The 26,594-nt window shown below is 33.1% G+C and overlaps 1 protein-coding gene across 1 annotated transcript in view; it reads left to right on the top strand.

Moving 5' to 3' along the window:
* Positions 1-26,594, top strand: part of LOC134687903 (E3 ubiquitin-protein ligase rnf213-alpha-like) — a 120,604-nt gene that overhangs the window by 44,322 nt on the left and 49,688 nt on the right. The window contains exons 35-60 of the mRNA XM_063548361.1: positions 513-681; positions 1,361-1,503; positions 2,034-2,231; positions 2,961-3,083; positions 3,743-3,863; positions 4,386-4,624; positions 5,069-5,151; positions 5,512-5,645; positions 6,273-6,365; positions 6,950-7,123; positions 7,696-7,856; positions 8,253-8,475; positions 8,993-9,163; positions 11,152-11,214; positions 11,598-11,707; positions 12,223-12,360; positions 12,699-12,861; positions 13,221-13,294; positions 13,576-13,705; positions 14,048-14,155; positions 15,039-15,124; positions 15,555-15,743; positions 16,231-16,357; positions 21,587-21,760; positions 22,400-22,536; positions 22,938-23,145. Coding sequence (XP_063404431.1) covers positions 513-681; positions 1,361-1,503; positions 2,034-2,231; positions 2,961-3,083; positions 3,743-3,863; positions 4,386-4,624; positions 5,069-5,151; positions 5,512-5,645; positions 6,273-6,365; positions 6,950-7,123; positions 7,696-7,856; positions 8,253-8,475; positions 8,993-9,163; positions 11,152-11,214; positions 11,598-11,707; positions 12,223-12,360; positions 12,699-12,861; positions 13,221-13,294; positions 13,576-13,705; positions 14,048-14,155; positions 15,039-15,124; positions 15,555-15,743; positions 16,231-16,357; positions 21,587-21,760; positions 22,400-22,536; positions 22,938-23,145 — 3,739 coding nt within the window. The remainder of the gene's footprint in view (positions 1-512; positions 682-1,360; positions 1,504-2,033; positions 2,232-2,960; positions 3,084-3,742; positions 3,864-4,385; positions 4,625-5,068; positions 5,152-5,511; positions 5,646-6,272; positions 6,366-6,949; positions 7,124-7,695; positions 7,857-8,252; positions 8,476-8,992; positions 9,164-11,151; positions 11,215-11,597; positions 11,708-12,222; positions 12,361-12,698; positions 12,862-13,220; positions 13,295-13,575; positions 13,706-14,047; positions 14,156-15,038; positions 15,125-15,554; positions 15,744-16,230; positions 16,358-21,586; positions 21,761-22,399; positions 22,537-22,937; positions 23,146-26,594) is intronic.

Genomic DNA, 26,594 nt, shown 5'->3' with positions numbered 1-26,594 from the left:
CATGCATTAATTGAAAGTCGATCATAGGAATATTTTGTTGACCTGAGAAATTAGTGCCATCATGGTTGGAGGCAGAGGTCATTGCTTTGTAAACTACCCAAATCAGTAAGCATCTAAACAAAATGTAAAAGAAAGTGAAAAACTAGAATAGTTCATGCTTTAATCAAAGCAAAACACTTTCAGTGAAAATAGTTATTTGAAATCTTCATTTCAAAGAGTGGCATTTGTAAATATTTATAGAATGATTAAATTTGATAGTGGGTATATATAAATGACAACTTGTCAACTACCAAAAAAAAAAATCTGGAAAAAAGTAGAATCAGTATTTCAATATTGAATGAAAAAGTCTGCTTGTTTCAGTTGTAACTTTGATTAAAGCAATTTAACTAGAAAGAATTCTTTGGCTATAATTCTCTTTGCACTTAATATTTTACACTTCATACAATTAAAACAAAAACAGATGTATAAAACAATATCAATGTTGAAATTTAAATATTTTAACCATTTTTCAGACATTGTGGTATAAGAGAACCTTCATGGTCAGAACTGCACCATTTTGTCAGTTTCCTGAACAAACAGTTACAAGACTTTGAAGTGTCAGCTTTCTGTGGTTTGGCTGCTGTTGAAGACTTGCCAGGATTTGCCAAGTTTGTACTCAGATTCCTTATTCAGATGTCTAGGGTAAGTTGACTATACATCATTTGAATATCGAAAAATGGAGTACATTGTATTAAAAGGGTCCTCAATGGCCAAATGGTCTAAGTAGTCGAAATACTGTATCACTAGCCAGTCAACACTGAGATTGTAAGTTAAATTCCTGCTCAAACATATAAACATGACTTAAATCTTAATTGACTAGGATTGTCAGATTCCCTAACTAAAACAGTGGTTCTTTCCATTCACTGCGGCTTCCTCCACTTTAACCCTTTACTCTATAATGATGCCTATTGACGCTTGTGTAATACCTCAGTTGAAATGCTTTGACTACATAGTGTTTGAATCAGACTTAATAAAATTTGTATCCAATATGAAAAGCATATTGAAAAGAATATCCAACTTAAATTTATTTGATTGAATATTTGTTTTTCACAATTCATTAATACTTCAATGCATATTTTCAGCATTTTGTCGAAAAATCCTATGCGAATCAAGTATGCAAAACACAAATTTCAATGGAGGAAAAAATGACTGCCATAAAATAGCACAGAAGTCATGAAATTGTTATTAAAAACCAATTAATCAATGTAGTTCGAAAGTTTCTTTTGAGCTTCAATTTTAAAAGCAACTTTCAATAATCTGCCCTCAATACAAAATTCTTTAAACATTCTTTAAATGACAAACACATGTATATGTTTTACAGGATTTCTCTACTAGATCCTTAAAGGTGAGTGAGGAGTCTCCTATACAGATGCTACAGAGACAGATCTCAGATGAAGAGGAAGAAAACAAGGAAGATGATAATGTCATCCAACTTTATCAGATGAGACGTACATGGGAAACTAGGTATGGTAATAGATTATCAAATAAAAAAAATCATTTTAGGTAAAATGGTCCTTAAAAAAAAAAGAAGAGAAAAATGCAATTGATAAGAAGAATACTTTCAAATAAAAAGTCTGTCAATAAATGTCTTTACTTATTTCTTTGATACTTTGACTGAATTAACAGAGCAAAAAAATCAAATCTCATTATGCTAACTATCAAGTAAAAAACTTTAAATGTATCATTGTGTAAACATATTTATTCAGGCATGGAAACATCTCCCTATATCTATGGAGTATACTGTTTTTTTCCATTTTTCTTATCAAGGATATCTTCAATGGTAAAGAGTTTTATTACCATTTTACTGTTATTAACTTTTTTTTAATTGCTTGGAAAACAGCTTAAATTCTGCAAAGGAAGAATTTTTGAAAAAAAGGTAGCAGATTTTTTATTTTATTTGAAGTTTTATTATAACGGTAATTTGATGACATTTATGCACAAGCTATATCATATATGATTGCCCATATCTTTACATTTTAATTTCATTTTTTCAGCCCTCATCCATACTTATTCTTCAACCCAGACCACCACAGTATGACATTCCTTGGATTTAACATAGACAGGAGAACTGGTAACCTGATAGATTTACAGACCAGGAATGTTCTAGAAGAGGGAATCATGCAGCAGAACTTGTTTGATGCTCTCGTCAGAAACAGAGTCAATCTGGCTGAGAACTTTGATTCTCTCCCAAGGTTTGTTTGCATCAAGAACCAGAATTAACTCCCCCAAATGATATAGAGTTGGTAACTGTTTATATGCCCCACCTACGATAATAGAGTCTGTGCGTCCGTTCTTTCGTTGTTCGTTCGTCCGTCTGTTTCGCTTCAGGTTAAAGGTTTTGGTCAAGGTAGTTTTTGATGAAGTGGACATCCAATCAACTTGCAACATAGTACACATGTTCCTTATGGTATGATCTTTCTAATTTTAATGCCAAATTAGAGCTTTTACCCCAATTGCACTATCCAATGAACACAGAAAATGATAGTGCAAGTGGGGCATCAGTGTTCTGTGGACACATTCTTGTTTCTCTCAAATACAGATTGAATTTTCTTCTCTACAAGCTCATTTCTTAAATTTGAATGTTTTTATAGTTTAAACTAAGGCTTAGAATAGATTCATGTAGCTTGAGTAATGAAAAAATATTGACAAGTTCGCTTCTTTATCACTTCAGCTAAATGAATCAAATCTTTTTGGAAACTGTTTTGAAGAAGATTGATTTAGAAAGTCATTACTATTATATACCAAGTACTAATACTGTAACAAAATTATCTGGTAGAAATTTATTTCAACCTCTTAAAATGTTACAGCAAATTCAAATATAGTTTTATAATTTCATCATAATTTAGACAGATAATTTATTTGATCGATAACATAAAATTTTACATGTGCACTGTATATTTTGACATTTGTATAATTAATAGACACGAGAAGATTCTGAAGCTATGTAATGTGATGGGACTGGACATGGCACATGATCCTGATGACACATATGAACTGACCACAGATAATGTTAAAAAGATACTGGCTATTTATATGAGATTTAGGTAAATAATCTATTAAAATGTGCAGAATTGGTTACCAATTAAATATAAGGAATTATTTCAATCTTGAAAAATTGATAATGTGAAAAAGATTGAAATAACTGTAATAGTCTTAAAAACACACGGCAAGTTTTACTCAATTCATTTGATTATCCAGTGTTTAATATTTTTTGCATCATTAATGAAGATCATTCTTTTATAGCAACTGACTCTCTGTTGAAAAATTACATTCTTTTTCAATCTGGTCACAATTCTCTTAGAAAAAAGTGAGTTGCTTAAACAAAGCAAAACCAATTGTATAATAATATCAAGATATTTGCTTGTGAACAAATCTTTTTCTAAAATTTAATTGAACAACAAACATTGATCCAACAACACTCATTGCAAGGTGTGTTTGACTTTGAACATAATCAACAAGGAATGCCAATTTTTCAAGCAGAAGGTTAATAATTCTCTCCAGTTACTATGGCTTCCTCAACATTTGAATTGGCTGTAAAGGCCTTTACATGAAGAAAAAAACCCACATTGAAGAGACTTAATAGTTGCTATTTTAAGTAAGTCATAGTATCAGATATATGTTAGATTCACTTTATTATACAGTGTTTATCAATACATGCATTTACTAATTCATTGTTTTGATAATATAACATTTATATTTGTAGATGTGATATTCCAGTTATAATCATGGGAGAAACAGGATGTGGTAAAACTCGTCTGATCAAGTTTATGTGTTCATTACAACAACCTCCAGGTGCTACTGTTGATAATATGATCCTGATGAAGGCAAGAAACTAATTTAAAGACTTGTTTAATTCTCTAAATTTTATAAACAGTTCTTGAGTTCATATTTTATCTGCATTTTAAACAGAAACTTTAAAGCTTTAATGTACCTGTGCAAATACTCAGATGGAAAGAACATACTATTGGTCTTCTCCTCTAACTTACAGAAAGTAATTTATAATTGCAACTAAATTATTATACTGCTGATTTATTATTTATGATGGGAACAATTTTTTGTCTACAATATTTTTGTCAAAAGCCAGAATTCATAGTTTTGCCAAATGATGTGTTCAACTTTAACTAAACGTGCTAGACTTTCCGGTTCCAATTTTATTTAGGCCCATAGAGTGTCTCCATTTACATGTTCTGACTCAAAATTAAATTGTTGTTTAAGAAAAAAACAAACTTAACTTATTTTTAAAATGTCCTATAGACTATAGGTGTATAGGTATTGAAGGTTTGCAATACTTAGCTTTGAGATGTTTTCAATTTCTTTTTATTTCAATCGCTTCTTTTATCTCACAGGTGCATGGTGGGACCAAAGTATCTGATATCAAAAGGAAAGTAAGAAAGGCAGAAGAGATGGCAAGGAAGAATGCAGCAGACTACCCATTCATGGACACTGTATTATTCTTTGATGAAGCTAACACTACAGAAGCTATTGGTGTGATCAAGGAAATTATGTGTGATAGATCTTTGGAGGGAAAACCTATCAAACTGCATGAAAAACTGAAAATTGTGGCTGCATGTAATCCATACAGAAAGTAAGTGTTGTGTACAAGTAAGTAGATGTTGAATGACTGCCATTGAGACATTAATAGATAGACACAGGGAGAGAGATGTGAACAATTACAGCCCATTTTATTACTCATATATATATATATATAAGAAGGGTTATCAGTAATTTCAAATTAAATTTTATTCATTACAACAAATGCCACCAAACATTGATACCTAACTCTTCCTGTAATATATAACCACAATTCTAACATGACGTCCTTAAAATGCTTTGATTACACACCCGTGGTGAAATATCATTCCTGTTTGTTGAACTCTTTTTGTTCAATTTTCAACAGAAATCAGAAATACTCATTATACTTCAAGAAGAAAGACTTGTTCAGTATGTTTATTATATAAAGTTCAAAATGTTTAAGTGAAATGATTATATTGTGACAAGAAATCCATTAACTGCATATAATATTTTTCAGACATTCCGATGAACTGATCAAAAGATTAGAACAAGCAGGACTTGGTTATCATGTTGATGCTGACAAAACAACAGACAAACTAGGTACATACTTTGTTCTATATGTCAGCCTTCTTTCAGCTACTTCAGAAAAATTGACTGTTGCTTTTCTGAGGAGTTATTCATGACAAATGTAAAAATATTCACTCTGATGGATGAAATTTTGAAGTAAATTTTTATTTCTAATCACTATATTTTTACAGTGCTTTCCTTAGCTGCTATCACAGGCAGACATCATTTTGAATCCATTCCTCTAGTCAGCTGTCTATTCATAGCAATTCAAATTAGTTTTGATTAAATTCTCATCATAATTTCACTGAACAGTTGTGAAATTCTACTTATCAGTTTGATAATTGTGATGTTTACTTTAGACATTGTTGTTATCAAATTCTCTTTATATTTCAGGTCGTGTGCCCATGAGACGATTGGTGTATAGGGTACAGCCCTTACCCCAGAGCATGTTACCATTGGTCTGGGACTTTGGACAATTGAACACAGAAGTAGAAGAAATGTACATCAGGCAGATGGTCCTAAGATATGTATGTATTAGGCTCCTATACATCATTTAATTAAGAACTTTTGAGAAACTTTAGTAGATGAAGAGCAGGAAAAAAAACATTTTGATCTTGTCACTAGATATTGTAATTTATATTTTTAGTATGTGCATGACAAAAAGGGAAGATAAAAATTAGTTTTGATGAAGAATTCAGTTGGTCCACAGATATGGGTGTTTCACACTTAGGGTTGTATAACCATACGTTTTTAATACAGAAATATGCCAAATTTTAATAGAAAATGACATCATGCTGATATATAATCTCAGTAAAAAAATATGTTTTCTGCCATCTTGTACAATATTGAAATTTTGGAAGAAGCTCAGCTATGTCATATGACTAAGACTGTATTCTATACAGAAATGATTGTTTTCCCTTAGAGTTTTGATATTGTTTTTAGGTTTATACAAACAGACTTTTATCAAAGTATGAATAAGGCATAGTTGACTTAAACAGGCAATTTTCATTAACAAAGTAATGTTTTCCTATTCATTATATGTTTTTTTCAAGGATCAATCCTCTTTACCCTCCCTTTCAAAAGAGAAAGGCCCCCTCTTTAAGGTTCAAGTTTGATTCAACCATAATAAAGATATGTTTTTTTTAAATCTGTAGACAAAGAACCAAAAACTTCCAGCAATACAAGGACTTGAGGATGTGGTCAGTAAAATATTAACAGTATCTCAAGACTTCATGAGAAATCAGAAGGTAGGACATTTGGATATTCTGTGGATTCAGTAAATTTCCTGGGTAATAATTTTTGTTGGTTCTGGAAAACTTATATATTTGTGGATTTTTAATTTTGTGGTTTTGCCTAAATCTGCATACAAAGCCTATAGAAATTTGTCATTGTTAGATTTTTAGTTTTGTGGTTCACGTTTACCAAAGAAATCCACAAAAATTGGTATTTAATGAATAATTATGAATCCAGAGTAATATGATAAAATTTACTGCAGCCTTTAGTATTCGAGTATAGGTCAGAATTTGCTGCTTTTCTGAAATCTAAAATATAGAAATTAAATGATTGAATTCAGGGTCAGAGCTTCAAGTTGTAAAGTTATCAGATATTTTTCATTACACTCTTGCTAGTATTTGCCATTAGTCATTCTACCAGGTCAGGTGTGTAAGGCACTTGATTGCATTAAAATGTTATTTTTACAGCAAATGTTTTAAAGTGAATTTCACTTTATTTATTACAATGAAAGATTATGCACAACAAATATTGATAACAGAAATTAGAGGACAAAAAAAACCCTGCACATTATATTTTAATTTTATTATTTCTACACCAGGATGAATGTAGTTTTGTCAGTTTAAGAGATGTGGAGAGAGTTTTAGAAGTCATGAGTTGGTTCCATAGACAAAGTGAAGATGATAATTCATTGTTCCAAAAAATGAATCAAGATTCAGATTACTCTGATGCAGAATCAGAAGACGAGACCATGGAAGTGGAACAACCTCAACAGGTATACAGTTCATACTTCTGAAAATGCAAGACAGTATGTAAAACTGAATCACAATTGAAAAAAAAGGAAGATGGTTTGTAAAATTCTTCCTTTTAACACTCATGTACCCAATTCACAAGTATATATGGAAAGGACACGAACATTTATCTGTCATAATTAGGAATAAAATTAATCAAAATATGCCTTTCCATTTTACATATTCACCTAAATCTAAGTCATCAAGACCTGCCACATACTTGATGTTTGAGTGACTTGATTTAAAGCAATCAGGTTTGATTGTACAAAACCCATGTTAATAAATCTGTTGTACTGATTTATCATCTTTCCTAAATTCTTACATGGTACTATGTAATTCTGTTTTGTTTAGGTTAGTGTGACCTAAACAAATGCTTAATTTCACACCTGAACTTGTCTGTTAAAGTTTGAATATCAAATGTTTTCCTTATTAATTGCTGACAACATTTGAACCTTTTGAGTCTTGTATTAAAGGATGGGTCAACCATCTGTGGCTGAAACTAAATATATTTAATGAATTAAATTTATGCAATTTATGCATTAAATCATATTTTCAGCAAATGGATGAGGTAACCAGATCACTGGTACTTGCCCTAGGAGTTTGCTACCATGCCTGTCTCAAGAATAGAAGAGAATACAGGGAAACAGTAGCTCCATATTTCAGACCACCATTACAGTTACCAGGAGGTGCTGAACAAGTTGAAGAGGAAATCACAAAGTATAGTATTTTATTCATATGGATGAAAAGTTACATTTTGAACATAATAAAAAACAGGTTGCAAAGGTTGTCAAAACATGTATGAAAATGAATACATCATGTATATTTTTAAACAAATGTTGAACCTCTATAAATATTATCTCTGAATCCTTGATTTCATTGACAGATTTTCCACATATTTCTTTGTATATACACTGTAGCCTGCCTAATTCAAATACTGAGCATTCCAACATGCTGCTTTAACTGACATATTTAGTGGTCAAAATATGTGCCTATTCTTGCAGAAAATACCAAAATATTTTATTCTGTTCCCCCAGTGTGTCAGATAACACTGATTACATTGTACCTTAATTTAAACTTTGACTTATTCTTCATACATATGTATACCAATTACAGGTGCCAGAAGGTATTTTTGGACAGTGTAGAACTAGCAGAAAACATAGCAAGGAACCAAGCCTTAAAGGAGAATGTTTTCATGATGGTTGTCTGTATAGAACTAAGGATCCCTATGTTCCTGGTTGGCAAACCTGGTAGTTCTAAATCACTGGCAAAGACAATAGTAGCTGATGCCATGCAGGGAAATGCTGCACATAAAGCTCTCTTCAAAAACTATAAACAGGTATGGTTTTGGTACTTGCAATATTGTTGATGTACCTTTATAAGGAAGTATGAATTGTTTATATACCAATAATTGTTAGACAATGGATTATTGATGAAGATAACATTTTGACTTCTAGATGTTTTTTCTGTTTGAGTTTATAAGTATTTTTTTTGTCCCAAATTTTGGATCCCACATGGCATTTTGTTGGTATGAAAGTCAAAAATTCTTTCTTTGAACTAGTTATCAGATAGAAAAGAAGTTTGTTTTCTTCTTGCTTTCAGAGCAGTGAAAATATCAGTGATTCAGTCTCTGCCCCTAGTTATTCACCTGCCATGGTTGTTAAAGTTTCTTATTATACGTTATAGGTAAGTTTTTGCTTATTGTTCATTCAGCAGCCTATTGATCAACACTGACTGCCCTAAGAAGAAGAAATGCATACACCATGCTTAAGTAAACAGAGTTTACAAGGATGATTACATTTATAGTATATAAAAGGAGAAAGAAAAGATTTACAAATATTAACTTTTAATTTCAGGTACAAATGATATCTTACCAGTGCAGTCCTATATCAGTTCCAGAGGGTATTGTTGGAACATTTAGACAGTGTGCAGCCTATCAGAAAGATAAAAATCTAGACAGATTTGTGTCAGTTGTTGTATTGGATGAAATTGGTCTTGCTGAAGATTCTCCAAAGATGCCTCTAAAGGTACACATTTGTTAAAATAGAATAATTGCACTTGAGAAAGCATAAAATTTTGTAGATACATGTATATTTCCTTATAGATGATCAAGACGTACACATTAAGACCAAGTACTCAATTTTCATATTACCGACTTTTGACTCTGGGTTATATTATTTTTAGTCAGGTTACCTGTGACATCCTGGTACTAGGTCAACTAAGAGCAACATACAGAAGTAACATGAAACATTTCATCAGTACAATTCTTGGGGAAAATATTCTGCTTCATATTTTCTTTACAAGGCAAATTCATCAGAAAATAGTAAAATTTCCCCTCATATCACACCAATTAAATGTTTGATGTTGCTTCTTTATGTTGCTCTTAATTGACCGAGTACCAGGACGATGTAGGAAACCTATCAACAATGATATAAACTGGATTCAAAAGTCGGTAAAATGAAAATAGTCTATTAGTTATTCATCACTGAGTTCACATCTCACAAAATCCTTAAGACCAGACATATAAAAGCTCTTTTATAGCTGAAAATGCAGTATGGGTTTTGCTCATTGTTAAAGACTGTATGGTAACCTTTATTTTTTTTTTAACTTTAATGCCATTTGGTCTCTGCTAAAGAGTTGTTTCATTGACATTGGCAATCATACCACATCTTCATATGTTTATAATTAAGTCTCCCAAACAAAGTTTTCTTTCAAATTTTTTTAAATGAATATAACTTGAAAAATATAAGTGATAGATACATACAGAATTCAGAAATGATTATAGGACAATAAAATAAATCACATGAAATATAGGGGGATGCCCTGGGGGGTCATCCCCACCCCCTTCAATTTGAGAATGTGCTATTATCTTGTAAATGGTCCAGATCCCCACCACTAAACCATATAGTTTCTTGTAGGACAATAAAACAAATCAAAAGAAATAAAAGGGAAGTCCCTGGGGGGTCACCCCACCCCCTCTTGTTGGAAAACTTTTAAACGGTCCAGATCCCCATCCCCAAACCATATATATTCTTGTAGGGGACAATAAAACAAATCAAATGAAATAAAAGGGAAGTCCCTAGGGGGTCACCCACCCCCTCTTGTTTGAAAACTTGTAAACAGTCCAGATCCCCACCCCTAAACCATATATATTCTTGTATGGGACAATGAAACAAATCACATGTAATTAGATGGAAGTTCCTGGGGGTCATCCCTACCCTGTTCAATTTGAATATGTACTATTTTCTTGTAAACAGTCCAGATCCCCACCCTAAACCATATATATTCTTGTAGGGGACAATAAAACAAATCAAATGAAATAAAAGGGAAGTCCCTAGGGGGTCACCCCACCCCCTCTAGGTTGAAACCTTGTAAACGGTCCAGATCCCCACCCGTAAACCATACATATATTCTTGTAGGGGACAATAAAACAAATCAAATGAAAAAAGGGATGTCCCTAGGGGGTCACCCCAACCCCTCTTGTTTGAAAACTTGAAAATGTGCCAGATCCCCACCCCTAAACCATATATATTCTTGTATGGGACAATAAAACAAATCACATGAAATAAGATGGAAGTTCCTGGGGGTCACCCCAACCCCATTCAATTTGAAAATGTACTGTTATCTTGTAAACGGTCCAGATCCCCACCCCTAAACCATATATTATCTTGTAGGGGTCAATAAAACAAATCAAATGAAATGTAGGTAAGTCCCTGGGGGTCACCACCACCCCCTCCTGTTTGAAAACTTGTAAATGGTGGAGATCCCTACTCGTAAGCCATATATATTCTTGTATGGGACAAAAAATCAAATCAAATGAACATGGGACCATATGAATGGTAAGGTATCGGAGCTTTGTTTGGGAGACTTCATAACAGCATCCTGTTACAATTACTTCTTGTTGCTTTTGTGATAACAGTTTATTTAATGCATAGATAAGTTATGAATATTTCTCCCCGTTTAGAAATGCTTCAAAAATGCAAAGTTGTTTTAAAAATATTCTTATATTTTGCAGACACTGCATCCACTGTTAGAAGATGGTTGTCCTGATGATGAAGATCCAGAGCCATACAAAAAGGTAAAATTTTATTAGGAGTTTAAGAATTGTGTCATAAGAAAGCTCTTGTTTTACATTTAAATTTATGTATAAGGAAAAGAGACAGTTGTTTTAGAAATGAAATTTTAAATGGGACTAGATTGAAATGTGTTAAGGAAAACTTAAAAATTGTAGAGCTATCAACAAATCTGTTTTGTATTGATCTGACAAATAATGATCAATTGCTGATAAATTTGTATTACCAGAAGACGTACATTGAAATACACTTTTTAAAGGATGCAGAAATAAATCTTAAATTGCATTCCTCAAAAATCAGCTGATGCACAATTATTGCAATTATATGGTGTTGTTTTTAATTTGGGCATATCTTTTAAAACTAATCATGCATAACCCATTTTATACAGGTAGCCTTTATTGGTATATCGAACTGGGCTTTGGACCCTGCCAAGATGAACAGAGGTATTTTGGTTCAGAGAGAGGTCCCAGATATTACTGAATTGAGAGAAAGTGCTGAGTAAGATATTTTGAATAGAGAAAACATTTGATATAGTCTAAGAATATTTCAAGTCATGTTTTGAAGATTTGATTTTGTCAGAAATAGATTTTACCCTGCATATGACTAATTTTACAATAGTTCTTGCTATAAATTTTGATATTATGTGCATGGAACATAAGAATTTGTTTTTTGGTACTCATGGGTGTTGTTTAAAGATGATATATAAGGTTCCATTCAGGATTTGAATGAACCAGTATTGCAGGTGCTAGCAGTTACCAGTACATTTCTTAGTTACAATACAGCTGCTGTATTTACACTCTAACTTTGTCGCAACCATGTGTTATGAAACTTATACACAATGCTTATTACCATCAAATTCAAATCAAGTTTGAATATAAGTGGCATTACTATGGCAATTCTGGAGTTATGTCCCTTTATGAATGAAAAAGTGCTTTAAAAATTTGATGTATAGTTACAAGTGTCTATTTTACTTTTACAAAGCTTATATTTGAAAGAGGATATTTTTTTTCCAGGGGCATTTGCTCAACAGACAGAGAAGTATTGAAGTTTATCAAACCAATGATTGTACCAATGGCAGACTCATATCTAGAACTGTTTGAAGAAGCTTCTACTGAAATGAGAGAATTTTTTGGTCTCAGAGACTTTTATAGGTATGTATTTTAGAATCTTTTAAACATACGAAATTTTAAGAATGAGATTCAAGCCACAGATACCAAGCTGTAAAAATGTTTTTACTGCTGCATAAAACAAAAAATGTTATCGATTGGAGCGTATTTAGTAAAACCTCTGTGTCTTTAGAAGATATATTTAGCTATCGTTTTATTGTATCTGTTCTTTCTTTCAAAGTTTTCAAGTGTTGTTAAAAGCATATTGCTACACAATGGTATTGATAAAGAACTTTTTACCAAAAGATTATTTTTATACTCTGGTTATTTATATTAATATTGTAAATAAAAGTGTTTTTTTAATTTGCCTTTTTGTTTTTCAGTTTGTTAAAAATGTTGTATGCATTTGTTTCAAAGTCAAGAAACAAACCCTCATGGCAGCAGTTGAAACATTCCATTCTTCGAAACTTTGGTGGATTAGAAAAGTCTGATCCTGTTAACATATTCTATAGTAAATTGTCAGGACTGGTCAATAAACATGAAGAGGTAGGAAAACAAAATATTTTTAAGGGATGGAAAAGAAATGAGAATGTTAAGAGACTTTTAACCTAATCTTGGCAAAATTGTTGAACTAATTTAAAATTTTTCAAGCTTTAATTCAAGTTTCTGTCTAGATGCAGAATAACATTTTTAAAGAATTTAGTTATATTTCAAGTCTTCGTCTTCTTATATGAACAGTTCCATGGTTGTGACAAAGATGCTTTAAATGAATGCACATAGTTTGGTATTTTTCAACTTTTGAAAACTCCTTCAGATTTTTACATTCTCATAGTATTTGTAACAGGAATCTAGGATTGAATTTATTCTGTCATCAAAGATAATTTTGTATGATTTTTTTCTCTTAGCCTAATGAAGATGATCCAGACTGTACCTCTGCAGGGATGATTCAAGCTTGTCTGTCTGGTGCTAAGTCGAGCAGGTAAATGCCCCTTTAATTGAAAACCGTTGAAAGAATAAAGAAAAAAACAACCCAAAAAAGCTCCTAGAAGATGTTACTTGATAGATCTTATATACACATTTGGATTTTCTATTTTTGGAAGTCTAAAAGTGGAGGCCTTTTTCTAATTTTCTTTTATAATACAATTAAACAAAATGAAAATGTTTGGCAATCCAAAGTATGTTCGCCATATTGTTTTAACTCATATCCAAATCATTTATAATTCCAAAAACAGTATAAGTGATAATTAATTTTTTTTCCAGTGAGAGTAGATACCTGTTACTACTAACAGAGAATTATGGCGCCTTAACAATTTTACAACAGAAAATTTCCATGCACAACGCTGTGGTCATATTTGGTAGTAGCTTTCCTAGTGATCAAGAATACACACAGGTATAAACCATAAAGTTAATTATTGGTTTTTAGTCATTTAAAGTTTAGTTATACATGGGAAAAAAGTTTGGAAAAGATGTCAGCTGCATTTCAGTTATCTCCCTTGATGACATCAAAGAATTATTTCTGATTATTTCCATTGATTACTCAATGCATTATTTCATCCAAATCATAATGTCTGATTGATGCTTGCAGAGATGTATACAGTGTTTTTCAGTTTTGGGAATTTAGGGGGGAAATGAAAGAAAGTAATGAAGATATGAAAGAAATATCTATTCTAAAATTATGTTAGTTGCTACTAAGTTTCTTTTAAAAAAAAACTTTTACAAATTTATTTTGTAGGTGTGTAGAAACATAAACAGAATAAAAGTATGTATGGAGACTGGCAGTACTGTAATCCTGCTGAATTTAGAGAATCTGTATGAAAGCCTCTATGATGCCCTTAACCAGGTATGATTTTTAAAAAGAACTGATTTGTTTCTCATTGAATTTTGTGAAATTTGCCAACAAATTAGGTTTTGTATGTAATTTTGCCACTTATAAGGAAAAAGTAAAATCACAAAAATACTGAACTCAGAGGAAAATCAATTTGGAAAGTCCATAATCACATGGCAAAATCAAAAAACAAAACGCATCAAAAACGAATGGACAAGAACTGTCATATTCCTGACTTGGTACAGGCATTTTCAAATGTAGAAAATGGTGGATTAAACCTGGTTCTATAGCGCTAACCCTCTCACTTTAATAACAGTCTCAAAAAAAGAAGGTTACAGTAATCAATATTTGAAATGAAATTAATTATGTTGCTTTTCAGAACAGATTGCACATTTTGTTTACATAGTTTTATATTTTTTACGACCCTGCCGCTAGCTGCAATGAATATTAAGGTTTCCCTCTACCCCTAGCCATATGTATGTCCTGAAATTGGTTTATGTTAGGTTTGAACTAGTACTGTTACTGTTGCAAGTAGGGTAAAAGTTTCCAATGGACACATTTCTTTTTTTTAAACATTTTTTTAAAAGAATATTCACTATTGAATAAGATATAGGATGAGAAATAAATTGCAATATATACTGTTTATTAACAAATTTTATATAGTTTAGATTTGCTAAGGAAAACAATGAAATCAATCTGGTCCTGCAATATAAAAATCAACCTCAGGACCAGATGACCTTGACTTTTCTCAGGTTGGTTTGATAAGACAGGTGTTTTCTTAAATATAGGTGACCTTTATAGCAGGTTTTACTGTATCTCATTCATGTTTGCTATTTTAAAACTTGTTTACTATTAATGTTATGTAAATGATTTTATGATATTTTTTCTTCTTTTTCAGTACTATGTACAGTTTGGTGGTGAGAGATATGTAGATTTAGGTCTAGGAACCCACAGAGTCAAATGCAGAGTGCATAGAAATTTTAGGTAAGAAAAAAACACAATATTCTATAAATAGCTTCTGGAGAGTTTCTGTCTTATATATTAGGTCATCCAAAGGACAAAATTCTAAATCTTAACGAGTTGTTCATATTATATAAAATAATGATATAGAATAGAGCCGAACCTCTATAAAAACTGTAAATTGAGAAATTATTGCTCGCATTTATTATTGCAATTTTTGAGATAGGACAGAAATGTCAAGATTAATTATTGCGATTTCAAAAAAATTTGCTAACAGATATATGTATCCCATATCTTATGCGAGTTATCATTCTGAAATACTGAACCAGTTGCATTTTTCCATTGATAAAAACCACACAATTATTTCTGAATTGACAGTAACTCTTTTAGTCTGCTGGATAATCCATAATTTAAAAACTATTATTAATTTATGTATTTTAAATTTTCTTTGCAGGCTAATTGTAGTTGCAGAGAAACAGATTGTGTATGATAAATTCCCCATACCACTGATCAATCGATTGGAAAAACATTTTTTGTCTTTGAAAACAATGCTGACACCATGCCAGCTTGATTTGACAGAAAAGCTACAAGAATGGGCTCAGAATTTCTGTGAAGCAAAGGTTCCAGCATACATGAGGAAAAAGTAAGTTTTGATCTTATGCAAAGGTAAACATTATAAAGGGAACATTAACAAAATAACAGGCACAATGGAACTTCACTTTGAACTTTAATGGTTTCTCTGATTTTAGAAAACAATATAAATTGCCTTCTGTAAGTAAGATAAATTAATCATAATGAGGGAACAAAAGTAATTTTTTTATTCCACTTTAAAGAAATAAACCTTACCTAAATGTTAATTTATGATAATGCCATGAATTTACCTGAATTTTACTGAGAAATTTTAGTTTCAATCAAAGAAAACATTTTTAAACTCATTATTACAGATGTAGACTTTGGCATATTGTTTACCAAAATCAAGACCTTTCCATCAATTGCATGTGAAATGTCAGATCGATTGATCATAGTAATCTCTAGGTAAACAGTTTTTGTAAATTTGTGTTGTTAGTTGCAGTTTTATTGATGTTAACACCACTACATCATGTTACAATCATATTTGAAAATTATTTTAGGAAGGACATAAGAAAGATAGGAGATGCTTTTATGGGGTACCATGCTGATACTTGTGCTGCCATTATACTACATGTCTGTCAGGAGAAAAGATGTAATGATGAAGCTGTATCACAGATTGAGAAGGAGGTAGTATGACTAATAAATATATGTAACACTCATATTAGTGGTTACAATTCATTATTGAAATGCTTAAACCACTGGTCCAAACAAGAGGGTTACTATGTATTCATTTATTTTCGTGGGTACCAATTTTCGTGGATTTAGGTAAATTTAATGCATTTTTTATGTTTTTGCTGAAGTGGGCATACAAGCCCATAGAAAACTTGTTGTTTGTTGAATATTTAGTTTCATGGTTCACCTGTACCAATGAAAATCAGCGAAAATTGGTATCCAATGAATAATAATGAATCCACAGTATTCTGCTTATTTCTGTCCATCTACAACACATTTCTATAACATATTAGTCATAACTGTTTGCTGAAATTGAATTTCTACAGCCAAAACCAAATCTTTGTATCCCTGAAAGAATTTAGTAAAGGTTTTCAAGTACCAAATTTTATAATTTACTAGATGTACAAAGGTTACGTTCATTAAAATTTAAAACATCACTGTTTTGAACGTATCGATATAAGTAAACACAAAAGCGTCTTCAATGTTTCGTATGCTTTACTAGTCTAATAATATACAAGAGAGACGTCGCCAAGTGACGACGTTGCGGGCCTATTGTTACGTAAATGGCGGTAAAACGTTAAACAAATAAAAGTGATAAAGTGCTAAACTGAAACTAAAACTAATTCACAACATTCTGGGGGCCGCAAAATGCAATTACTGTTCATGTATTGGTCATAAGAAGGGTATTGAAAAAACACTTTTAACAATTAAAGTTCATATTTCCAGTGGCACCAGTTTCACAATTGGTCTCGTGGTAATCAGTCCATTTGATGTTCGAAGTTTGACTGCTCTTACGACTTCATCTTTCCCGGTGATCAAATCTTCTATAACAGCTAGTTTCCACATCATTCTCGGTGAATTGTCCATGATTTGTACGACGGAACCGATTTTCACATGTGCGCTTTGGTCTCCGGCGACGCGATGAAATTCTCTTAATCCGTGTCTAGCATATTTCCTCAAGTTATACGGTCGCTTACTTTTACATATATTCACAAATTTAAACACGTAGCATGTAACTCGTAGTAACTTCTTTAATGACGAGAATCTCGATAAATCAATTATTTTCGAAATTCCACTTAATTCACACGGTTTTGTCTTTTCGCTGTCATCTGTTGTCGTTAACAAAAGAGTCTCTTGTTTAACTTGTGGGGTCCATGTAGGCCAGCTGTTCTCATCCGATATCCATGACAGTCCTTGCATCCACAAAGTCGATTCTTTGAATTGCATTGATGATATTCCTCGAGTTTGAAGGTCGGCTGGATTTGAGTCTGTTGGTACGTATTTCCAGTCGTAATTTTGTGTCGATTCTTTAATTTCTATCACACGATTCTGAACAAATCTTCCAAATGATTTCAAAGACGAAATCCAGTGCAGAACGATCTGACTGTCACTCCATAGTACTGTGCGTTGTGGTTTTAGGGTTTTCGTGAGGTTTTTAGCCATTCGAGCTCCTATTACTGCAGCCATCAATTCTAGCTTTGGTAATGTCATTTTGGCGAGCGGAGCAATCCGTTTTTTTGCAATTACGAGAGAAGACGTGTTTCCTTTACACAAGTAGGCACTGGCTCCATAAGCGCGTTGGCTGGCATCAACAAAGACATGTAATGTGATTTTCTCGTTACTTTCGTTCTCATTTTGATCGTTGAAATAATGTCGTGCGATTTTCGTATTAACTGTTACATCTCGGATGTCATCTAAAATTTCATACCATGATTTAACTATATTGCTAGGCAACACCTGGTCCCAATCGTATCCTTCTTTCCATAATGTTTGTACCAGTAGCTTAGCTCTTACGGTCACTGGTCCAAGAATTCCGAGTGGGTCGTAAATTGACGATGATTTACTCAATATTTCTCTCTTTGTCGCTTGTGAATTATCAATATCTATACGATCTTCATTTAATTTCGCAAATGTCAATATGTCTGACTTCGCATCCCAACGCATCCCAAGAATTTTCGTCTCGCTATCCGTATCAAGTACGTTTGCCTTTGTAGCTTCGTTGCTAAGTTGCTTGCTATTTGACTTCCATGTTCTCAAATTAAATCCTGCATTTGTCATGAGTTCTCTAGATTCTTCAAAGAAATTTAAGGCGGCTTCTTCCGTATTAACACTTGTAAGTACGTTGTCTACATACAAATCTCGCTTGAGTATCTCAGCTGTAGCACTTGTAACCGTTGACAAATGTTTCAATAATGTAACGTTAAGAATAAATGGCGAACATGTCGCTCCGAATAAAATTACCTTGAATCTGTAAGTCTCAAGTTCACTCTTGGGGTTGCTTGGGTCTCTAAGCCAGAAAAATCGGGTGGAATCGCGGTCTTCTTCGTCTAGTCCAATCTGGAGGAATGCTTTCTCAATATCAGTTGTTAAGGCGTATTTCCCGTAGCGGAATCTTGTAAGTATATCTGTTAGCTTATTAAGCTGCGGCGGTGTAGAAGAAAGGCAATCATTTAAGCTGGGTGATTCTGAATCTTGACGACAACTGCAATCATATACTATACGTATCGGTGTAGTCGATGAATCTTTTTTCACTGGGTGGTGCGGAATATAGTGTACTCGATTAGTAGTCTCATCCGGGGTCTTAACCTTCTCTATAAAACCTCGATTTTCTTGGTCGTTGATAATGTTACCGTATATCTTAAGCATCTCTGGTTCTTTAGCAAGTCGGTTTATCACGTTGTATGCTCTCTTTCTGGCGATCATCTCGTTGCTAGGCAACTCCGGATGATCTGGTTTCCATGGAAACTTGGCGATGTACCTATTGTCTTTCAAATGAATGTTATTCTCTTGGTAAGTGGTCATTTCTTGTAAGTCCGTTTTCGCTTTCACTTCGCTGTCTGTTTCTGTTCCTATGGATTCGATTTCCCAAAATTTATGTATTTCACATTCTTCTGGTCTGTGTGGGATCAAAATGTTCATAATCGATGACGTTGATTGATTATTACTGTTAGTGTTCAATTGTATAGGTCCTGATAGCAAGTATCCAACTTTGGACTGTACAGCGGTTGGTCCGGAACCTCTAATTACTCTGTCTCCAACTATATCCCAATAATAATCGGCGCCAACGAAGACTGATATCTCAAAATCCTCGTCCTGTAAAGCTGGGTGGGCTAACTTCAATCCATTTAAATGCTGAAAGCTCGACTGGTTCCTTGCGTAAGTATGTATTGGATAAGCAATCTGTGGTACTATAAGAACTTCAATAGGGATAAGCGTATTCGTTAAACCTTTTATATATATAGTAGTAGCAATTTGGTAAATTTCTAACCTTCTTGTTGGATTCACCGAAACCGGATATCGTTATCGCTTCTTTCCTATGTGGTCTCAGGTTCAATAAATCGGCTATCTCTTGAGTGATAAAGCTTCGCTGGGCTCCTTCGTCGAATAGTATATTGGCGGTGTTAAAATGTGTCTTGTCATACGTGATAGGCGCTATCGCGGTTTTCAACAATACCTGCGATCTAACTGATTATGTGGATGAATGCATACTTGCGACTGCGGCATCGGTATCTGGTTTTGATGTACTGCTATCTTTAGACTTGTTATACAGGTGTGATTCATTCTTTGAACAAATACTGGTATGGTGTCGTTTATTACAATTTTTACAAGTTTTATCGGATTTGCAATCTGCAACTCTGTGATTTCCTAAGCAATTGAAACATGCCTGTTTTTCCTTAACAATGTGTTTTCGAGCTTCAATTTCCGTAACAGTTTTACAAGCTAATGGGGCGTGAACTCCTTGACAAAAGATGCACGGCTTCTTGGTTATGTCTCTTTTCCCTTTCTGATTTGCGTAGTTGCGATTTGTACCCATAAAGAATGCTGATGTGGGTGTGTAATTTGGCTCCATATCATCACCGTTTACCGGCTGACCCGCTTCCTTAATCGTTATCTCATGTTGAATAGCTTGCCGTAATGACGGCAAGTTCCAGTGGTCACCTCCGTGGGCACGTACCATGTTTTCTCGTATATTCCCAGGCAATTTATTTAATATTATGGGCACTAAAAGGCTTCCGAACGACTCGTGAGACTCCCCTATACTTTCAAGGCCACGGATGTAGTTTTCCATACTGTCGTAGAATTTTTTCAAATTTGTAATATTTGACGTTGGACTAGGAAGGCTGATTAAACTCTGCATGTATGTTTGTACTATCTTATGTGGTTGACCGAATCTTTGTTTCAGTACATGTAATGCTTGTCCGTAATTTGTGTTAGTTATTTGTAGACCTGCTATGCATTGGGTGGCTTCTCCGAACAGTTGAGATTTCAAGTAATTAAATTTCTGCACATCGTTTAAAGACAGGTTATCGTGTACGGCAGCACTAAACGAATCCCAAAAGGGTTGCCATTCTAACATATTCCCACCGAACGTTGGTAAATTTAATTTGGGAAGTTTGTGGTACATGCTGGAGTTTGAAAAAACGGACGCTGATGTATTTGCGTGCATGAAACTGGGTTGTGGCTGACTTTCTTGATGATTTGTGTAATTAATATACTCGTGTGCATTTGGGTTTAGCAATGACTTACTTGACTGTTTGACTGTGATTTCCGATTCCTTAATGATTTTTGAAAGTTTAGTTACACTCATTTCTATGTCATATGTGTATCTGTCGGCTTCCTCTATTTCTTCGCTCACTTCCTCTTCCGATAGTTCCTCCACAATCTTCTCGTTCAGTTGATCGATCGTTTCCTGCTTCTTCACAATAAGTCCTCGAATGGTTGAAAGTTCACTAACGTCAAATTCCTGCAAAAGTTCCTCGGAACTCGGTTCCACTTTCTTCAGTAACTTTGTAAGAACTCCCCGATGTCCAGCTCGTCTGGTCTTCATCTTTGCGGCACCAATGTTTTGAACGTATCGATATAAGTAAACACAAAAGCGTCTTCAATGTTTCGTATGCTTTACTAGTCTAATAATATACAAGAGAGACGTCGCCAAGTGACGACGTTGCGGGCCTATTGTTACGTAAATGGCGGTAAAACGTTAAACAAATAAAAGTGATAAAGTGATAAACTGAAACTAAAACTAATTCACAACAATCACTTTAGACACATCAAATAGTATGTTCCTTATGAAATACTTTTCAGTATATTCAAATTTAGAAAAGGACACTAATTGCTGTTTAGATAAGATTTATTTTAAGTTATTTTCCTTTATATGCTTATATCATATCTAACATATTTCAGATTCTTCGTGATGCCCAGTCTATACTTTTATGGTGTGCCACTCCTGCAGCAGTTTGGCAGCTTGATGATAAACGGGTGTTCAATACATATTTCTCAGAGCAACATCATGACAGTCTGGCTAATTACCTCCATTATAAGATGGTGACTGTCAACAAAGGCAGTATATATGCACAGGTATGAAAGTTTTGTTTAAAATAGTTCATTTACTCATCATAAACTAATTTATTAAAAAAAACAACCTTCAATTTAGTTTTTTTTGCAAATTGTATGCAAATGAGTTATATGATGATGCAGATTTTCACTGATAATTTAAAGACTTCCTAAATATTTGCAGAGTAAGTGCATTAAGGTTATAAGCTGAAAGAGATGTGTGGTAGTATGGCCTCCAATCATTAATCCCTTACAAAAATTGAAAAATTTGTATAAATTTAAGTTCTACTTATTGACCTCTCTGGTCACATTGTAAAAAGGTATAGTTACGGTCTAAGCATACTGTTCATCCAAGAACGTGAAAAGCTTAAAAGAAAATTGCTGTTGCTAAGGCATTTTATGGGAGACCTACCCAGTTAAACATCTGGATTTTGGTGAATTATTCTGATTTCGGGTTGAACAAGCAGAAATATAATACAGACTGCTGCATCAGGCTGAGTTATGATTTAAAAGTTGTATTTTTTGCCATGAGAATTATAAATGTTCGTTGAAGTCTCTACTTAAATGCACAAGCTAATATGATGGACAAACTTTGAACGTAAAATCCTTGAAAATTGTTTTCCAACGAATAATAATGTAAGTGATGTTTTGTTAATATTTCAGATAACAACAAATTCTAAATTGATGTCAACAGCAGACATAGAAATCCTGTGCAGGTTTATACCCATACAGAAACAGAATGTAACATTACTGACACTACAGTCTTTTGATACTGAACAACAGTTTAACAGAAAAATCAAGTATGTCATTAGTTCTATATGATAATAAACAAGTGATAAGTGGGGTATTCAAATTTTTGTTTATTATGCATGGCTACCTTTTATTTGTAAATTGGACTAATAATTCAACTCGTTTTAGATAAGCACGTTTTATAAAATGAATCGCCACAGGTATTTCTATTGATATTCATGCTGTGACTTGGATCAAGAGTTGTCACATTGGCACTCATACCACATCTGCATATATAGATACAGAGCAACTAAATGAAGCCAAGAATTCAACTAAACATCCTAATTTTTTGTATGTGTATATGATTGAAATAATTTGCTATCTAAACACTGAATTATGTTCATTAGAAGAATAAATTAAAACTGATACACTTATTTTTATACTTTCTGACACATCCCATTTTTAATTTCAGAGCATGCTTTGACCAAACTAACCCTTCTGATCTGTTACTTATTGTTCAATGTGACTGTGGGGACCAGAATGCTGACCTGATTGCCTGTGCTAGGTATACTGTCCAAGGAGAGCTACAACAGATACCAGAGGAAATTTCTACAGATGTACATGTTGTTTTCCTTATACAGCTTCCTGGTATAGCTGGAGGATGCTTCTCTGGATTTCAGGTAAGTCAATTAACTTATTATTGCCTACCTAGGGGCATTGTGTTTTCGGTCTGTGCATCTGTTCGTTCATCATTCACTCATTAGTCTGTTAGTAGAGCTGTCTTTCCTGCTTCAGGTTAAAAATTTTGGTTAAAGTTTTTGGTCAAGGTAGTTTTTGGGATACGATTGCTGTCAAGCAATCTGTAGACTTTTACCGTTGACTCATGCTACATTCCCTCACGTCATTCGTTTTATTCTAAACATTCAGCAACATCTCAGATTCTTATGATTGTCTTGCTTTAAAAGGTAAAAACAAGCAAAACGATTGAACATAAACAACTTTCCTGTAATGTTTTACTCATTATCTTCATGTGTGATATTTTCCTTGACTTATATGTGTGTTTTTAAGAACACGGAAAATCAGAATTAAACAGTATTTATATTTAGTGTTTTTATAAATTTAGAAACACGTCAGAGGGAATTCCCAAATTTTGATAACTTGAGAGAGTTTTCTGAATTCCTATCGATAATTTTATTTCTGTCATAAGAACTGAAGTGGAGTATTTCTATATTTTACCGTTATGAAACTGATATTTGATACTGTACTCTCATAAAGAAATGGAGAACCATTCATAATATCATTTAATAAATGTTCTTGTTCCAAATTGCAAGTCGCCGTTTGTTTATGTATTAGTGCGCATGTGCGGTCTCATTAATTAGAGACAAGAAGAATTTTAGAGACAAGAAGCGACATGAAGAATAATATTAGCAACAAGAAACTATTTAGCGACAAGAATTTTTTTTTTTTTTAAATTTAAATTACTTTTTCGAAATAAATATTAAAATAATATGCAAATTTTTAATTTCTTCATCCATCAATATAATATTAAAAAAATTATTTTGATGTATTTGATAAAAAAAAATTTAAAAAAAATGTTTTCTTGTCGCTTTTTGTCACTAAATTTTTTTTCTTCTTGCCGCTTCTTGTCCCTAATTAGTGAGACCCCGCATGCGTATAATTTTCCTGATTTCAAAGGGTATCAGATTTAGTGATTCCCCGCTTCATTGGTTAATTTGAAACTCATGGGATTCTTTCTATGTGTGTCTGCTATTGAGGGTTATTGTTGTTGCATTACTTTAAAATCATATGCATAATTTAAATTAAAATAAATGCTTCATCGTAAAAATTACCTATAACACCCCTTCAGCCGAAATAGGATCTTCCATATTATCGTTTCGAGTTTTCTCCCTTTTGGAAGTATTCGTCAAGAAAAATTAACTCATTAATGCCGATAAACGTCGTATTATATTAAGAACGATCTCAATTTAAACAGAGGAGTGTGCATGGAAAGGAGTCATGCCCTCTGACCCAAAGGAACTTCAATATTTAAAGAGTAAGAAATGGGGTTCCTCCTAAACTGGTCTGCCGTTCTATATATAGCTTCGCACCGAAGGTCAGTGTAGCGATAAGTGAACACAACAGGGGCCCAGCCTTTAGGGTTCCTTCTAGAATTACGGTGATTAGATTCGGAATCAAGTTAACTCATACCACGGCAATTCGTACCAAAAAAAGTTAACTTGTTCCACTGGGAAGTCGTACAATTCAGAAAAATATATTTAAAAATATGATGTTTTATGGGGTTTTGTTTGTAAACTTAATGAAAATAAAGTTGAATTACTTGAATTTTATACAGGATTTTAATGAAAACTTAGACAAAAGTAAAGAATGTTTTTAAGCATTATTGTTTTAACTGATCTTTCAAACTAGAACTTAGGCGGATCCAGCCCCCCCCTTTTCGTGGGAAAAATTTGGTTGATTATAAAGGGAATCATTGAAGCATGACTGGAGCTCTAGATCACCACTGTAGAACTTATGATAATCCAGAAGAAAGTTAAAACATTGCTTTAACTGTACCTTAAATTGAATATATATATATATATATATATCCAATTTAAGTTAATTAAAGCTGTAATCCATGATCACAAATTGAATGCTATGTTTACAATTGTTGAAAGCCATGTGCTTTTTTGGCGGGAAAAAGGAGGACCCCTTAACAGGAATCAGTTACATTTCATTGTTATTTATAGACAGTAAAAATAATTTTGGCAATCATTTTGACTAACTGCTAAGATTTAATTATTCATGAAAAATTTTCTTCGGGCGAAACTGTTAATACTTTAATTATCTACATCTGCAACAGTATTTTCTATCCAATAGACAAGGAACATTAGCTACAAATTGGTCATTGTACTTTCAAATTATGTACATTTTACAGACTTAAGAGGTATTGAGTGAAAGTAACGTATATCATGTATATTCATCATTTAACACCATGCATTTAAATGTATTTAAATAAGTTGGTACAAGTTAGCAGTGGTACGAGTTTGCATTGGTACAAGTTGTTTTTTAGTGGTACAAGTTTACAATGGTACGGGATAACTATAATTCGATAATACACAATGAGTACATGGCTCATACACTTGTAACCGGGATTGGCTATTCTTAAAGTTTAGTGACTATTCAGATTATTACATTTTGCATGTGCAGTTGAATTAGTTTTGAAAATAATACTATCCAGCTGTACAAGGGTTACCGGCCCAAAATGCTTGAGACTCACGCATGTTCATGCTTTTGTGCGGCAGTATCCTTGGATCTATTTTTTTCCTCTTTGATCTTTTCAGTTTTGGCCAAATCTCATGCATTTGCTTAATAAAAATTTGGCAGAACTGCTATACATGTGTCAATGAAAACTATGGCAATCGTATCCCTCAGAGCATTCTGCTCTTTGATTGATAAAGTTGAAGTTCAATAAACTTGAAACTTAGTATACATGTTCCCTATAATATGATCTTTTCAATTAGGATATTAAATTAGAATTTTGACCCTAATTTCACAGTCCACTGAACATAAAAAATATTTTCTCACTGTTTAAGACCCATTGGTTGCCTTCAGCTGTTTTCTGCTCTTTTGGTCAGGTTGCCTTTTTGAAATATTCCCCATTTCCATTCTCAATTTTATTTTGCTAATTTGTACAGGAGATTTTTGTCTGCAGTTCTGATTGCATTACCAATCCTGTAATATTACATTCTAATTTGATAACCTTATTCACCCCCTTTATAGTGTGAGAAATTAAAAAAAAATAATTGACTGCCATTTTGAATGCTGTCTCGGTACCCTAAAACTATGCAACAGATTGAAACCAATGAAATTCTGCCGCCTTTTATAGATTACTACATGTTATAGGCTTTGCTAATTGTTGAAGGCCGTAGAGATGTGAAGTATAGTTGTTCATTTTTCTGTCATTTTGTTTCTTGTGGAGAGTTGTCTATTTGGCAATCATACAAATCTTCTTTTTTAATATGGACATCTGGCAGAGAAATCCAGGCAAACCCATGCAAGTTTAAGGACTGCCTTGAACACAATGAGATGAGAGCTTTTGTTCCATGTTGAAAAGGACTTATTGTGACTT

This window comes from Mytilus trossulus, chromosome 10 (genome assembly GCF_036588685.1).
Source record: "Mytilus trossulus isolate FHL-02 chromosome 10, PNRI_Mtr1.1.1.hap1, whole genome shotgun sequence".
NCBI classification, from domain to species: Eukaryota; Metazoa; Mollusca; class Bivalvia; order Mytilida; family Mytilidae; genus Mytilus; species Mytilus trossulus.
Note: the sequence above shows the minus strand (reverse complement) of the source record. Positions and strands in the feature narration are given on the sequence as shown.